Source organism: Chaetodon auriga, chromosome 13 (assembly GCF_051107435.1).
Source record: "Chaetodon auriga isolate fChaAug3 chromosome 13, fChaAug3.hap1, whole genome shotgun sequence".
Classification (NCBI taxonomy): Eukaryota; Metazoa; Chordata; class Actinopteri; order Chaetodontiformes; family Chaetodontidae; genus Chaetodon; species Chaetodon auriga.
Window position 1 is genome coordinate 18495569 of NC_135086.1, and position 16893 is coordinate 18512461.

Consider the following 16893-nt stretch of genomic DNA (forward strand, 5'->3'; position numbering starts at 1 on the left):
TAACCAGATGTTCTGCAAGCTTGCCATGCTGCATAATTGACTTGCTAATATCAACAGCCTATTTATAGTTCATGTTAAGACCTCATCATTGTGTATGTATGGTGATGATTACACATCTAATCTTGACATGACAGGAATGTTATGTTAAATGCTGACTCCCTTTTACATTTTTATGCAATTTCAATCAAGTATATTTAAAAGTTGAGCACACGTGTGCACCCTTTCACTGCCTCTGCTGCTGACTTCTCTGCCAGGCACCCGTGGCTGACTCTGAAAAACAGGGGAAATGTTTTGGAGATACAACCTGAGATATTGACCACCTCTCAGCCCCCACTGTCAGGTTGTGAAACGGCCCGAAGATATTTGCATGAAATAAATGAGAATCTCTCTCACGTCCAGCCCTGCCACGGCCAAAGGTTTACTGTCGCAGATGCATGCTCCATCTGGCCCTGCTCTCCTCATCTCCAGTCTTTAACCGTTCAGATACACCATCGTGTTTGTGCTTGACTACAGATGAAACTACAATCCTTTAGCTTTAGCATTTTGTGTGAAGCCAAACATATTGTCACATTCATTTGGATGGTGTATGTAGTTGTAGCATACAAAAGTTAAAGAAGTGTGAGCTGTCACAACATCTCCAAAGTGAGCCATACCTCTTTGTTTGTCCTGCTTTGGATTTCGGGGAATACGGGGTTTAAGGGGGGTCAAGTGGTCCTCTATCCTTAGTAAACATGGACATGGTGACAGCCACTGGGACAACAAACCTCCACGAGAACCAGGCTGTCCTGCCAACATTCTCCCCGCCTCTCTGCTACCAGCACGACCCCCCTCACCCCTCAGCCCAGGGCTGTGATCCTGCATAGCCAGCATAATGAAGCCATATAAGCCTGTTATTTGCTGCTTTATGGCTTGTTTTATGAAGGTGAGCTGACAAGCAGCTCCCAGAATGGTTCCTGTCACTTTAACAGACAGCATTACCAAGAGAAAAGGAGCGTTGAGGATGGAGGGCAGGGCAGGCTGGAGAATGGGCCGGGGCCTTTATGTTAGCCCTGCCAGGGCTTTGATGGGTAGAGGTCTGGCTGCAGGCTATCGCTGGTACATTTTACGTCTTCCGCCTTTTGTCACAGGGACATTATTGACGTTTGACCTATGTTCTTATTCCCACCTCCTCTTCACTAATCAATTACTGCATCGATCCATTAATCAGACAGGGTGATGGCTAGTGAAAGGGCCCGTGGGTATGTGTGAAGAATTGTGGGATAGGCCTCAGGCTATCGCGGAGGAGGGCCTTCACCTGTGGAGTGCACTGTTTAGCATTTGGCTCACAACAAGTAGTCCTAGCCCTTCCTTTAAAGTCATCCAGGTTCTTTATTCACAAGAAAAGGCAGTTTTCTCCACATGCGATCCATGCAGTTTGTAGGTGTATTTGTGTGTGAAATGATTTATTAACGTAAGCACAATTACGCTGATTTATCGAGTTGCTGTCTTCTCACACAAATTCCCTCTCTTTGCTGCATGGAACATCATGGATGGATTTTAAATTAAGCACACATAGCTGTGTGTGTGTGTGTGTGTTTGCTTCCCCCATATTCAAAAATATAGTTATTTCCTACAATGGGAAATACTGACAAAATACCCAGTTGTTCCCAGCCTAGAAGCCAACGGGGTGAAAATCGGCAGGAAGTGTTCCTATTAACGAAGCGTTATTTAGAGTGACTTCTGAAACGTTGGCTCAAATATCAGCAGTCTTTGCACTGTGTCCCTAAAAACAAGGATGCTTTTTGAATGAGAGCAAACATGTTTTTGTCCGTTTGACTGTTTCCATGGAGGTTAGGCAGTAGCATAATTGTGTTTAGGACACAAACAGAAACAGATCAGATACACAGACAGCCAACAGATCAAAACGGAAGCTGCGGGAGCGGAACCCACCATGCTTTGATTAGGTTTGGTTTGGTTTCAGTTTGGTGTGCGCAGACTAAAGCCATCACCCCAGTCCGTCTCTGCCCTTGCCAAGTTGTTTGCCAAAACAGGGAAAGATTTGGAAAAGAAAGTTTGGAAGAGAAAAGCTGTGGGCTGTTATAGTCCACCCCCCTCAGACTGGCCAGGGCCAGCCGACAGTCACCCAGCTCTTGTGGATTTAGTGAATTGAGAAGACACTTCTTGTGTGGATTTTTCAATTCTTCAACATGTCATTTGGCCGGGAGTGCTATTGTCCCCTGCCCCTTTTCTCCCTGCTCCTTCTGCCGAGACGAGTCGTGTCATCCCCTCGTGATCAGCACTTTTGTTGCCTTTGTTTTTGGCCCTACCTCAGAAGTCCATCTTGTCTTTTATGTCCCTGCCTTTCATGCATAAGGGAACAGTTGTGGCCTGTTGTGGGGCTGTTCCACTGCATTTCCACCAGTGGGGTTTCCTTTCATTCTCTTCAAAGTACTACAATGGGGCTCTGAAGGCCTGAATGGCCAATGCAGAGTGCACAATCCTAGAGAGCCCGCTCATTTTGTTTTGCCAGAGTCAATAAAAATGCTAAGTTAAAAGCTAACCCCCTTATGCCCTCCTCGAATGGAGCGACTTGCTTGACCTTTTTAAGCTCCCCTCTCAATTAACTTTTAATGATAAATTCATTGATTTTTTTTTTTTTACTGCCATCTAAAGTGTATTATTCTATTCACATTTATTGTTGCAGTTTATCATTCATTTGCTCCAATTAGTTTAGCCTTAGACTGTATATACACCTGCACTTGAATGGATTTAAGGGTTAGACAGAGATAGCTGGACAGACAGTTGCCACCAAAACCAGCTTGTAACTCTTAGAAATAATAGCTCTGATGTCCTTTACATTCTGACTTTTCCCTGTCCTGAGACCTAGATAAAGACATCTCCATTCTTCTAAGAAGGAGTGGGATTTAACTAGTTTTATGTTGAGGGATGAGAAAAGAAAAGAAAAAAGTCTGCCGTCGTCTCTGGGCATTACGGCAGAGGCCTTGCATAAAAGCATTGTGTGCCGATTTGTGAGCTGGGAGAAAGCCGGGGACTTTGAGAAGGATTACAGGTAGGCAGACATTGGCTGCTGAAGATAACCGCCATGACTTCATCCTCATTGTGTAGATTAAGGCATAAAACCCAAAGTAATGAGACCGGAAAGGGGGAGAAGACAAGGATGGGAGGAGGAGTTAGGGGTATTGTTGATTGTGAGGGACATTGTCACTGGAATTAGCTTTTTAAAGCGAGAAGAGGAAGACGTTCGTCCGGTGATGATATAATCTGAGGAAGTGAGATTAAAAACACGCATGTAGTCTCTGGACCAAACATGAGATGCTAAGTTTTGTTAAATGGCTGAAGAGTTAGATGGAGTCATGATCTCTTCTGCATGCAGGGGCATGGTGTTGCATTTTTATGATGGCAGTGGAACGCATGAACAGCATGTGTCGTCTCTGAGGGTAACAAGGTGTTGCTTTCTGAACTGAAAGAACAAATTGAATGTCTGGTGTTGGTTCTGAAAATCAATTTTTCTTTGGGAACACAGTACAGTCAATTCAGTCATCATCAACAAAATGTTAGGTGCACTATGCTTTTGTGTCAGAGACCAACCCCCAATAAACTCTGCAGCCCCCAGCTGATCTGGAGGGGGACGGGTTGCTCATCCTGAGCTCCAACTTGCTGGAGGGCAAGCAAAGAAAGCAGGGGGGCAGAAAACAGAAAAAGTAGAAGAAAAGTGTTTGATTCTCTCCTTTCCCCTGTCCTTGGTGTCTCTGGTTAATTTTTTAGCATTTCTCTGCCGTCCAATTGTGTCTTCAGACCTGAGGCAGTGTGAAAAAAAAAAAACCCCAAACACATACAGCGTCCTGCTGGGCGGAGGACCGTGTGTGGGGAATGCTTCGGTTCTCTTTTTCATTCTAAAAAACAAAAAAGTGTCAGACAGGCAGGTGGACACGAAGCTAGGTAAATATTGATGACTTTTTGACCATTTCATTTCCCACCCGCATACAGATTTCTGCAGACGGAGAGCCTGTTTATGCTTCAGGAACATCGATTTCCTCCCTACTCTTTATTCATCTTTATTTTCACCAAATTTAATCTGGAATCTTAAGTACCACAGACCTCAAAATGTAGTTTGCATATTAAGAAGTAGCTGATTATCGTGGAGTAGAAACACAGATCTTTAATTTTGTGCATTTTAGACACAGCTTCTGCCTGCACCACCATGCTGGAGATAATTGTGGAAATCTACATATTGAGAGGGAGGCTGTCGTCAGGGTCTGTTTTGGAGTGGGCCTCTTGTTATCTGCTATAATTCATGTGGTAGGATGAATATTACCACCTGAATTAGGCTATTATGGTGCCAGGTGGAGGCCAGTAGAGTTACAGGAAATGGTGATCATCACTTCATGATAATGAAGCAATTACTACAGGCTACTCATAATACAATATTGACTGCCAGACTGCAATCAACAGTGGCTAGATATTATGTCATAGATAATATGCCAAGTTGAATATTTATTAAGATCTAATATACTCCTCCTTCGGACAGTTGGGGGTACGCTGCAGCTGAAGAGGCCTAGTCTGTGGCATTTAGTTAGTCAGTAATGTTATTGATTGTCACGCTCATACAAGTGCCCAGCCCATCTGCTGTACCATGACTCACATAAGGCTCTGTGCTCTGCAGTTTGTACAGAGTATCATAAGCATTCCACTGTAATCTGTTTTGGGAAAAAAAAAAAGAGGAATCAGACAAAATGAAGATTTCATCTGACTAATGGACGTCCATGCAAAGTGTACAAAAAGTCCTCTAAATTAAACGGCTTAATACCTTGTTTGTAACTGCCCTCCATATCAGCAGAGGTTTCCTCCTGATCTGATGCTCTGGGGCTCTGTGTACATCAGCCATACAGTTGTCTGGGAGTGGTGACGATGCATAGACCGAGGACATGTAGTTCAAAGTGGATTTATTCTAGTTATAGACGTGCGGCGAGTGTCAGATCATCAGAGTCTGTTCTGCTAGGTTTGAAGATCAGTTGATGTGAACTGCTTTGTCCAAGACGCTCTCTGGTGTTGGAGGAGGACAGGCAAAAATCTGCATTAAAAGTGCTGCTCAGCCAGCCTGGAGAAATGCTGTGTACTGTAGAGAGAAGTAAGCCTGGAAGTTTATAAAAACAATGGGGTTTTTTTGCCTATTGACGATAATTACTTGTTAGACAGCAGGTCCAAATATGACATACTGTGTACTGTTGGGCCTGCAAAACTAATGTACGTGCCTCAGGACGGCTCATGTCTAGTCTAACACAGAGCTCACCGCCCTCTTACCACATTCCACCCCCCATCCTCCCCTCATCCTCCCCCTTTAGTGCCACTGGGCCTAGGTCTGCTGCTGCCTCTCTGCTAATGAGGACCAGTCCCATCCAGCACCATATAAACCCACTAACACACACTTACCTCTGATCTCAGACCAGTAAACATAGTCACTGTGGCCAGGTCCCACCACTTTACAGCTGCTAATTTAGCCACACAGCCCTGTGTTATCATAACCTTTCATGTAAAAAAAAGAACGGAAAAGAGGGCAGAGGAAAAGAAATTGGTAACGTAGGTGCATATGGCACTTTGGGGACTGTTAAATATATAAAACACAAGTATTCAGTGATCTAATAATGGGAAAATGGCCACCAGATGTGGGGTGGTGTAAATAAAAATATCCAGATTGTGTGTAGTAAATGGAAGTGATGTGTGTATTTGATGACCTAGATCCCCAGCTCTGCTCTAATCCGTCTGTGATATTTATGTCCGCCTGACACTTGTAGTGACACATGTTTAATATTAGCCACCACTTCTGACATTTTATCGATTATTTGTCAAACCCTAATGCTAAAACAGCACCGGATTAAACAGTTTAAAAGGACGTCCATTAAAATGAATTAAACTAAAATGCTTAAGATGTTTTTTTTTTTAAGCTTGGTGATTGTCAAAGCAGATTGTGAGAGAAAATTAGGTGCACAGGTGATGGAAAATATTCATATCAGTCTTATGTGCATGTATCGATTGATTTGCTAGCTTTTTCAGCCACGTTTACAGCCTTGACATCATTGTGGATCCATGGTGACAAACTAGTCCCTGCGTAGCAATGCCTTGCAAAAACAGATAGGAATTGTGGGCTCTGTGCAGAAAGACAGTGCTGATATGTGGAGCAGTAGTGCATCACTAAGGCAAGACCCCTTTGGTGAGAGGATGGCATGAAGTTTGTTCAAAGTCTCAGCCTTCATTATCCACGTAATCACAAAGCCTACAGTCTGATGGAACAGGTTTTTCTTAGTAAGCGCCGTTTCTTTTAGAAACGTCACCTCAATACATGAAAACACACACCACAATGTATCATTATATCAATGTATTTTTAATTGTTTTAAACAATTAGTCAATCCGCAACTATTATGATAATGAAATGATAGTTTTCAAAGAGACAGGACAGATATTCTGTGGTTGCAGCATCTCAGATGTGACAGCTGGCTGCTGTTCTTTGTCACACATGATGGTGCATTGAAAATATTTGGGTTGTGGACTGAAGTCTTCAAAGAAGACATTTGAAGACGTCCCTTTGGACGTTTTTGCTAGCTGCAGCCCTACTGTACATAAAGTGTGCACCTCGCTCCTGCATCCTGTTGGCCTGCACACATCTCATCTTTTCAGACATTGCTTCATTTTGTGAGATGAACAGAGCGTGTTTTACGAGCCCCTTGCAGTTAAACCTTCTTTATCCCTCAGTTACCAGTGTCTTGTCTCTAGCCAACATCAAGGCCCCTCCACTGCCTTTCCTGTTCGCAGTTTGCTTCTTTATAATGAAACCAAACCTATTCTTAAATTACAGCCACCATCTTTTTGCACTTCCCTTATATCATTATATATTTGCCTTTTAAGTGGGTGCTTACTACGACTTTCAAACATTTCCCCCTAAGCAGTGAGCACACAATAGCCTGATTTCATTTAGATCTCACCTGCCCCCTCTTGCCCCCTACCACTCAGCACTCCCACCTCTGTCCCTCATACCCACTATTTTCCTGTCTGATTTTTTCTGTTTGCTGTTTTCCGTCAGTGTGGGCCCTGTGGCCTTTTGTCCCTGAAACAACTGTGAACTCTACCAATTTTCACTCGTCCACAATTTGCATGGTGGTGTGCCACAGTCCTCCCCCGCACCTTTGCCATATTTTCTCCCCAAACCTTTTGTGAATCCTGTCCAAATACCTCCCCATATACCTGCGAGTGCTAAGATACTTGAAGCAACCTAAATTGGTTTTAAGTGGCTGCTACAACCGCGACGTCTCAGTGCAGATTAGGCCTGATTGGGACTGGAGGGCATGTGGAAGCGTAGTTGACAGGATTAAGTGGCTATAGAAGTGACTTTAGGTCCTTTAGAGAGCAAACGACAAGGAAAGCGAATAATTCAGCCCCCTCTTTCAACAGAGGAAATACCCCTCCCCTTCTCTTGTCTTCCCTAGGCAAAGAAGAACACTATCTACAAATATGATCCCTCGAAGGGCTTCTGATACCCGGCGAGCCTCAGTGGAGGGAGAAGTTGCTTCTTGCTGTAATTAGATATATCTGATCCGAACCTCCATTGCGGGATGCGATGATGTGCACGCCAATAACTGGTCAGCTGGTATTTCACAGTGTGGCAAACCAAGTAAATGATTCAGATTTCTGGGTTGTAAGGCTGGAGAACATGAATGACTTGGTGCACATTTTCGCTTCCGTTTTGCTGCAGCAGGCAGTCGTTCAGTCAGCCCCGCTTAAAAAATTAAATGCTTCTAAAAATAAAACCGCCACCAAAAACCATTTTGTTGCATGTTTTTCTAAACTTGTAAGAAGCATCCTCTGCAGAGCGAAGGCTGCAGAGCATTTAAGAGAAACACCCAGAATGAATAAGTAATGTACACGCTGTCAAGACGTAACTGATACTGTGAAGCTTCACTCACAGAGAGGTTGTTTTCAACATAGCTGAATAAAATACATAAATTTTGTTTTATTTTTGTGTAGTACTCATCCATGAGTGTTTCACTTTATTTCATGTCTGAGCTTATTCAACTCAGAAAACTAAAATTCAGTAAAACAGCACTGAAAATAAAACAAGTTTTGAAGTATGTTACAGATTAGTATTCCTAATTTATCAGTTTTCAGTAAAAATTGCAGTCTTGTGTTTGACATTGCAAATCACAGTAGCAGAATCAGCCCTCAATTTTGCACCTATAATATTCACAGTGCTGCTGAATGTGGCTTTTTAAACCATTAGCTGCAATAACACAGCTACACTGTCTTCCCCAAACTTTTCCATGACTCAGCTCCCACCACTACTGACACCCCAGCTCATTCACTTTCTGCCTCGCCTAGATATTGTGGCAACATTAGCATATGAGTGGCTCAGTGTTTGGGTGAGTTTGTTCTCAACAAAGGGAGCCAAAGCACAGGTCAACGTCTCTCATCCACTTCAATGGACAGCTGAAGGGCAAACAGAACTCCCAAAATGAAACGTTTCCAAACTTTTTGCTCTAGTCTGGAGGAAGAGGCCTCCTTCTGGATATTCATGTATATTATACACGGTAGACATTATGAAGATGAATGCAGCAGCAACCTTTAATTATTCATTGCCCTTAGCCCCGTATTGATGCCGTGTGTGCTCATCATGAGTAATGTATGCGCTGAAGACATGCATTTGTGGATTCACGGTGGTACTTCTGTCTGAGCTTTGTGTATGTTTATGAAGTGTACACAAAGGCACGGATACGTCTGTGTGCTGCCCTGTGCTTATGTATGTATATATTTGTGTTGACAGGGAGAGTGGTTGGCTCCTGCCCGCAGCCTGGCAGTTGTGTACCGAAGCATGGCGTCATCACCATCACTCTGCAGGCCCCTCGCTGCGCTACATACCCCGCAGGGCGGTTCTCTACTGCCCTGGCAATGATGAGCGAAAATTGAGGAAACTAGCCTCGCTGGATGTCGACTGCGCCGTCTTGGACTGTGAGGATGGTGTAGCCCTCAGCAAAAAGGTACATAAATACACAGATGCACGTGTTATAAATGATATGCAGCTGCGTATGAGCGGGTCAGGCGAGGAGCACACACACACACACACACACAGACACACAAACACACAGTCGCACAGCTGTGTGATCCTGGATGATTTTTTTAATTCCATCTCCCTCCTTCAGACAGGTGCTGGGTCTTAATCACTGAAAGGAAAACTACCTAAGGGAGATGTTTAAAACAAGCACATTTCACCCTATTATGATAGCATAAAGGCAGTGGTGCCCCCCTATCAGAGTCCTTTAAAACAAGGTGACCATGTCCCACTGGGTGAGCAGCGGGAAAGCGCCAGATGCAGCAGGTTAAAAGCATTCTCCTCCCGCCCACACGACCTCCCCATTGGCCCTGCTGAACTGCCCATGAAATTGTGATTGGAGAGTGGGATAAAGAAGGGGCCCGGGTAAAAAGTTAACTAACAAAGGTTTTAAGTCATGATAATAAAGATGATTGATATGGCTGGAGGCTGTTCCTGTAGCAGACAAAGACAATAAGATGATGGTGACCGTGTGACTGACAGGCTAAAACTGTGACCCTGCGATGGAGTTGGTGGATGTCAAATCTTCTGTCTTTATTATGTGTTAGAGGGGAAATGTAGAGAGGAATGCAGCACTGAATCAGCCATTCAGGCTTGAGGAGAACGCAGACTCTGGACTCTTGAGCTGTCAGCATGTGACAGGTCCATGTCTCTATCCTGTTTCAACAAAAGTGCCCTGCTCCAACCCACTTACTTCTTCACCAACCCACTCATTTCACATAAAATAATAGAGATTATTCCCGACTTTGTGTGAGTTGCAGGAAACAATTGGGAACTTTGAATGTGATGTGGCTCATTTTTTTCTATCATGTCTTTCATTTTCAAAGGCCTTTTCTCTGTTCTATTAGCTGGTGGGTTGAACCTGTAGAGGATCGCATCAGGCTCCTGCGTATCGTGTTAGAAATAAAGAGGAAAATGACGTTAGCTGCAGTGCAATTTCACTCACTTAACATGCGGAATTGTGGTCCTCAGCAGGCTCACCCATAAGTAGCACTCAGAGTAGTGCACATGAAAACACCAACAATAAGTTCTGGAAATTACTATTGCAGCTAAATGTTTCCTTGCCAAATACTTCCATTACTTCAGTTCTTTCTCTGATCAGGATACAGCAGCACTACATGGTGCAGACGTTGCATCAGGACAGATTTCGTCCATTCTTGACACCATAGGTCCATGTGAGCTTTAAAGAGTCTGACACAGCTTGTAAAAAATCCTGTATTATGTGTTTGCTCGGTCATACTGTGTAATATAGAAATTAGTTATTTACTCAATAACAAAATGCACCTTTCCTACTGGCGCCCTTTCTTCACTTCCCACACTCTCAGCTTCTTTCTCCACTGTGACAATTGGAAATCCATGGTATGTGTGTGTGTGTGTGCGTGTGTGTGTGTGTGTGTAGGCTAGCAGGAATACTTATAAGAAATAGGTGTTGAAAAACTCCATTTCCCAAAATGTCTTGTGTTTGTCATCTTTATTACCTACACAACAGGATATTTCCTAAAGATTTACAGGTGCTTAACAACCAGACTGACTTCTGTCCATCTTTACTGAAAGGCCACACTGAGGAAATATTATGTGTTTGGGGTCATTAGCATGTTTTTTTTTCCAGGGTGTTCTGGTCAAGAAAAGCAAAATACGGAGTGAGGGAATGGGAATTTAATGAAATATCACCCGATTTAGTCATTGTCAAGTAAATTAAACATCAGAAATTTAACATCTGAGGAAAGAAATTGTAGCGTCACACGTTTCACGCTTTAAGTTTATTTATTTATATTTAATTCTTTTTTGTCTTTGTGTATTTAGTGAGACAATGCTTAACAAGAGACAACATAATACAACTGGTGATTTGCCAAGGTTGACAGGAGGAGGGAGACATGCATTCAGTACCTACAAACAAGACGGTTAAGACTGAATATGAATCAAAAGTGACGCGACCAAGACACAGTCATTCTTAAGATGTGGGCTGTGTGTATTAGAAAGGGTGCAGGGACAGTGTGCTAAGTTTATTTTTGTAAATGTGACGTGATGTGATGTCATGTAAATGCTGCTGTGTAGGTCACTCACGTTTTTTCCCTGCCCAAAAGGTGAATGACCTACGCAGCAGCACTGCACCTGAACGCATCCTCAGTAGACACAGGTGGAGCACTGGCACTGTTGCTGCTGTGGTGCTAGTGTGCTGCTCACTACGTCAGTGTAGTTTATTAGAATTGTTATATTATTATTTTTCTATATTATCACTCCAGGGTGTTTCAGTACACTGCGATGGTCCGTCCGTCCCTGAAACTGTTTAAACAGTCTGTTTGGATTGATTGCACTTTGATTTTTTTGATGACATCCGGCTCAAGTTGCTTTTGAGTTTTGATGCACACAAACTGAACGTGTAGAACTTAAATGGGAGGTCTTCATGCAAATCAGATGCACGTGTTGCATCTGCTTGTGTCAGAAGTGACACAGAAGTGAAACACTGCACTGACTGTAAGTTATGGTTGACGTTCTTAACATCCCCATAGAAATATTCCCCCTAACCTGCCTTCTACGTTGTCAGATTAAAATATGTTCTGAGACCAACTGAGTCATAAATAAATGAGAGGTTCTGCCTTTACACTTTGAGTGTGTGTTTGCACCACAGTGTATGCTGTAGCTTCCATTATATTCACCATGACGACCGCATTGTGCGTTTGCCAAAAGATGCCAGGCTTCCACAATGGTCTTGTAATGCATGTCTATTTTTTTTCGTAGCGAGAGAGAATGGGAGCGAAGCGGAGAGTGAGCTTTCTAAATGCCATCCTGAAGCGCTGTTTTGCCGACAGCAACAATGGGTTAGGTGATATGCGAGGTTAGTTACTGGGTGCGCGTTGATAGGCCTTAAATGGGGGCTACTGCCCACAACCACCCTCCTATTATGTGTTCATTAATGTATTCTTTTCATTATCTCTCACCTTCACCTTAAAACAGGCAACGATATTCATGACAAAAAGGTACGGCATGAAGGTCAGTCCGCCCCCTCCCCTTGAAAATTCAAATCCAGGAGTGCCCGCTTTAATTGCCTGCCGCTTTGACTCCAAAAATGTCTGCGCTCCGTCTTGGCACTAATGCTGGCTGCTTAAGAGGCAGGGAGATGAGAAAAAGGGAGTAAAGGGTATGAGCCACCCAGAGCTCGCTAACTGTCACCACAGACCCAGAGGGGAGAGAAGGAGGAGGAGAGAGGGGAGGGAAGACAAGGCTGACTGCTCTAACACTTTTACACATATCATCATATCTGTATGATCAGTGGGGTGGAGGAAGAGGGAGGGCAGGTTGAAACCCCGGAGCGGAACTGACGGCTACACCTGTCCTCTCTCCTCCCCTCTCCCTCTCTGTCTTGTTCTTTCATTGTCCCCCTCTCTTGCCCATCTCCCCTCGCCAGGGTCCTCAGGGTTAGGATTGTTTATCTCTCTCTCTCATGTTCCCTCTCTGTCTCTCGGTGCCCTATGGTCCAGTATTCCTCCTGGTGTTTCTCTCTGTCTCTCTCCCTCTCTTTTCCCCACATGGGTCCCTCCATCCTCCCTGACTCCCCCCTGCCTCCCTGCCGTAGAGATTCTCTCCTAATCCCTGGAAGTTTGGAACTAATGAACTAACTGCTGAGCCGCTGCCACGGAGCTTGGTCCCAAACTATACTGTACTTCACACTCGATTTCCTCTCCAGATGGCATGGTGGCGCGGCCGACACGACGGGGAGCACCTCTCGCACACCAGCACGCGCCTGCAAACGCACACGAGTACACAAGACATGCAGAACACAAACATGCACACACAGGCAAGTGTGCGCATGCAGACACATACAGACATTCACGCACAAATGCGCGCACATGCATGCACGAGAACACACACACACACACACACACCTTGTAACAGTCTGCAGCCCAGTGTACGTCAGTCGAGCATGACAGAGGTCCAGTGTCCTGCATTCACTATCAGCACATTACAGAAGCAGGACTGCTTGTTAGTGCTTAAAATGGGTTCATTCACTGTTTGTTTGTCTGAAGGTTTACAAAGCATCTCAAATCATTTCTGCTGATACTGATCAGCCACCTCAGTAGCTTTTATTGAACCCATGTGGAAACCAGAAACTCCTGCATTTTACAGTTAGACTACTGGATGTGATTACAACCACCAGACATACTTGAATTACCATGTTTCATTGATGCTATGTTTGTTTGTTTGTTTTTTTTCATTTGCAGAGATTGCAGATGGTATTTTTACCGTTCTTTTCCATTAATAAACAGCTGCATAACTACCACAAGCAAGACACAGACACAAGACACAGAAGCTACTGAAAGTACTAACAATTATTAATTAGCAATTGTCTTCCATGTGGTACATAAAGGGGCATCATAAGACCATAGAACACCATATAATACAATCATGCTGCACAGGATTGTATTAGTTGATTAGTTGTATTAGTTCAATGTACTGGCATAGGAAAAAAAGATATACAGCTCAATGAGGAAAAAAGACAAAAAGCAAAATACTGTAGTAGTGCAAAAATATCATATAATCAATATATACAATGACATTTACAATGTTCAGGTATTTGTGTTTGCAGTGGCAGTGAGTGATGAATGTACATGTTAAAAACTGCATTGCTGGATGATAAATGGCCAGTCAGTGGATGTTTTGGTGTCAGAGGGTCAGTGTAAGACGGGTTAACTGTTAAAATATTAACTTCTAAAAGGCAGAGCTTACAGGTGCAGGTGTCTTGTACCCTGTGTAGACTGTCAACAGTAACAATTTCTTTATGCAAGAAAAGGTCTGAATTGCATCTCGTCTATTGAGCGGACCATTTGACACAGTGAAGTTACAACAGTGAAGGTTGTGAGTGATTAAAATCTCATTTAATTGTCAATAGTACTATTTCCAGTCCTTTTACTTAAAGGTGTTGAGGTGGAGGTCTTTAATTACTGACTGACAGACTGATGGTTACTCTCATATGTGGCAAATTTCATAAAGTAAAGTGTTTTACCTTTATGCCATGCACTTCCGCTCCGTGGCCGCTGGTCTGGAGACAGACCTCTGTGGCTGCAGTGAGAGCAGCTGAAGGAAAATAGATGGTGCACATTAGAGATGATGACTAATACGGTCTGTTCCATTTTTCAGGTTGTAACGCAGTCAATATATGAGCTATGGTCTATGCATGAACTGTGTGTGACACCAGTGATTTTCAACTTAACATAAATTATGCAGCCAACTGTCAGCTAATACATGACCTCAGTCCAGTGCTCACTGTGTTATTCCAGAGGACACGGAAAGATCTGCGCTCCGTCTAAGTGGATTCAAATGACTAAACCCTTGACAGAAAGAGCTCCTGGGAAATAATGTTCGCCAGTTGAATAATGAATACTGAACATTTGTATTTAGTGTGTATTTACATCCGTGTATATACATGATCTTGTGTGCGTCTGCTTGTGTACTCGTGCGCTCAACACCTCAGAGGACCCGAGAGACTTGAGAGAAACTCCCAGTCAGGCTGCCAAGACTCACAAACGGGATGTGAGCCGCTCAGCCAGAAAATGGACCCTGTCCCAGCCAGATCTGAAAGACCTTCATTCCAAACCTTACTGTCCGTCACAGCGCGCGCGTGTGTGTGTGTTAAGTGTCATGTGTCAGGTATCGATTGGAGTCCTTTGGGAGGGTGTGATAGGCGAGCGAGCGGTCGGGGCGCAGAGGAGGGTGATGACAGCGCTGCGATTAGCATTGGTTGCTCAGGGGTGGAGAGGGCTTGAATGAAAGTTTCAAAAAAAAATGTTCTCATGTGTCTTTTTAGATATCGATATACCTCGTAGGTTACATTCGAGCTTTCTCAGGCCTTTTTGATTGTCTTTTGAAACACACGGCTCCAGATATCGTGGGATAAAGGCGAGGATTGAGGCCGAGCGAGGGAATCGGAAAATGCTGAGACACGGAGAACAGAGGAGCCCTCTCTCCCCCTCTCATTATCCTGTTACACTCTTGTGTTTTCACTGGCAGAGCCGCCGCCCGCACCGCTCTGTGCTACGTGGGCTGCGCAACGCAACACTTGGAGAGTGACCCCAGAAGGAGGAGTGATGATGGAGAAGGCGATGAGGAGAGGAAAACATGAAAGAATGGGAGGAGGGGGAGGATGAGGAGGAGGAGGAGGAAAGGAGTGGAGCAGATGTTGGCACATGAGGGGGAAAATAATTCTATACTGCTTTTATTTTGCAAGAATTTACTTCATTTTAATTTTCTGTTTAAATGGCAGAAAAAGAAATCAGACCCCAGTTAGCTATCTGAAACCACGTCACATTATCTTTTACTACTGCTGCTAAGACAAATGATAATATGGATGGAAGAGAAGAGGGAAGTTACATTTGTTTATATGAGATCACATTAAATCAGTGTAACATATAAATAATAGAAAGTGAGATACCCTTGAGGTTAATACGTTATTCCAAGTAAGAAATGTAAATATAGACAATGTAAAAAAAAAGGCAATAAAACCAGCATTGGACGCCTCATCTAGAATTTTTATTTAGAAGAAGTGGCACATGAAGCATTGGTGTGAAGTCATGTGTGCAGGCCTCCAGTCAAAGACGAGCACAGACTGGTTCTCAGTCGCTCCAGCACGCCGTCCTTGGCCATTTGTTGTCATCATGCAATTAGTTGCATTTTTCACGTGGCCTCAAGACACATGTTTGCACTTTATTTGTTGTGTTTTCGCACCCTCTTCACCTTATTAGCACCTGGGTCGCATGAACCGATTGTGACACCAAGTTGAGAACAAATCCACCCTCACAAGGATCTGCCAAGACTTTGCTCTCATCGCACAGCTTCAGGTTCATTTGTGACAACAGACTGCGTTTTTGACGTGAAGAAAACTGCTGTGCGCATTTCAAATGGACACTTCATTAACATTTCACCAAATTTAAACTGAATCATTTGTGCATTTCTGTAAAACACTCTGAATCTAGCCCACAGTGTTTGAAGCCACATTGCCTAGCTTTACCTTACGGTCTGGAGAAAATACTAACCCGATAATCTGTTTTAAGGATGATAATGATACTGTTTTAATGCCAGTTTAAGATGCTCTCACCATAAATCAAAAAATGTCTGACAGTATATATGTGAAATGTAACTGCGGTTGATCTACTGTATAACCTGTGACCAGCTTTAAGATAAATGTGGATGGAAGTTGATCATATTTATTGACCTGATTCTGTCAGGTTGTGCTGACTCAGAACAGCAGAGAGCACCTGGTGAGAGGCCGTACGTAGAGCCTCCATAGAAGTCCTGAAATGATCAGCAGAAACCTGAATCATGGCTGAACCTGAACAGGAGAATACTTCACCCCAACCATAGGTCATTATAGATTTTTATTATTGTTGTTTTTGGTATTTATTTCCTTCACTCTGCACCCTCTGGCACGCATTCACAAGCCACGGGTCGCACTTGCACCCAGTGCCGCATCAGACAACTTCATGCCAAACCATTTTGTTCTGAGCTGTTATTGCTCTGCTTAGACTTAGGAGTAGCTGACAGGCATCATGAGTTAAAGATGAGCTCCGGGCTTCAAAGCCGAGTATTAAAGCCAAATGCAGCTCACTTACATACCTTAATAATAATATCACAGTTTTAAATTCGACCATTAATTTAAAAGAACGCTAATAGAGACACATCAAGTTAAGCTTAATTAGTCCTGTGTTAGTTGCAGTGAGTAGTCCGGACAGACTTTATTGGTGTAGACGGCTGTACTGGGAGTTGCAAATGAGACATAAATCATTAGGAAACAAACTGATGCATAT

At 43.5% G+C, this 16893-nt stretch overlaps 1 protein-coding gene across 1 annotated transcript in view; it reads left to right on the top strand.

The window, feature by feature from the left end:
- The window catches only part of clybl (citrate lyase beta like), a 57386-nt gene that overhangs the window by 21561 nt on the left and 18932 nt on the right, over positions 1-16893 (top strand). Inside the window, exon 2 of the mRNA XM_076747298.1 lies at positions 8810-9023. Within this exon, the coding sequence (XP_076603413.1) occupies positions 8810-9023 (214 nt within the window). The remainder of the gene's footprint in view (positions 1-8809; positions 9024-16893) is intronic.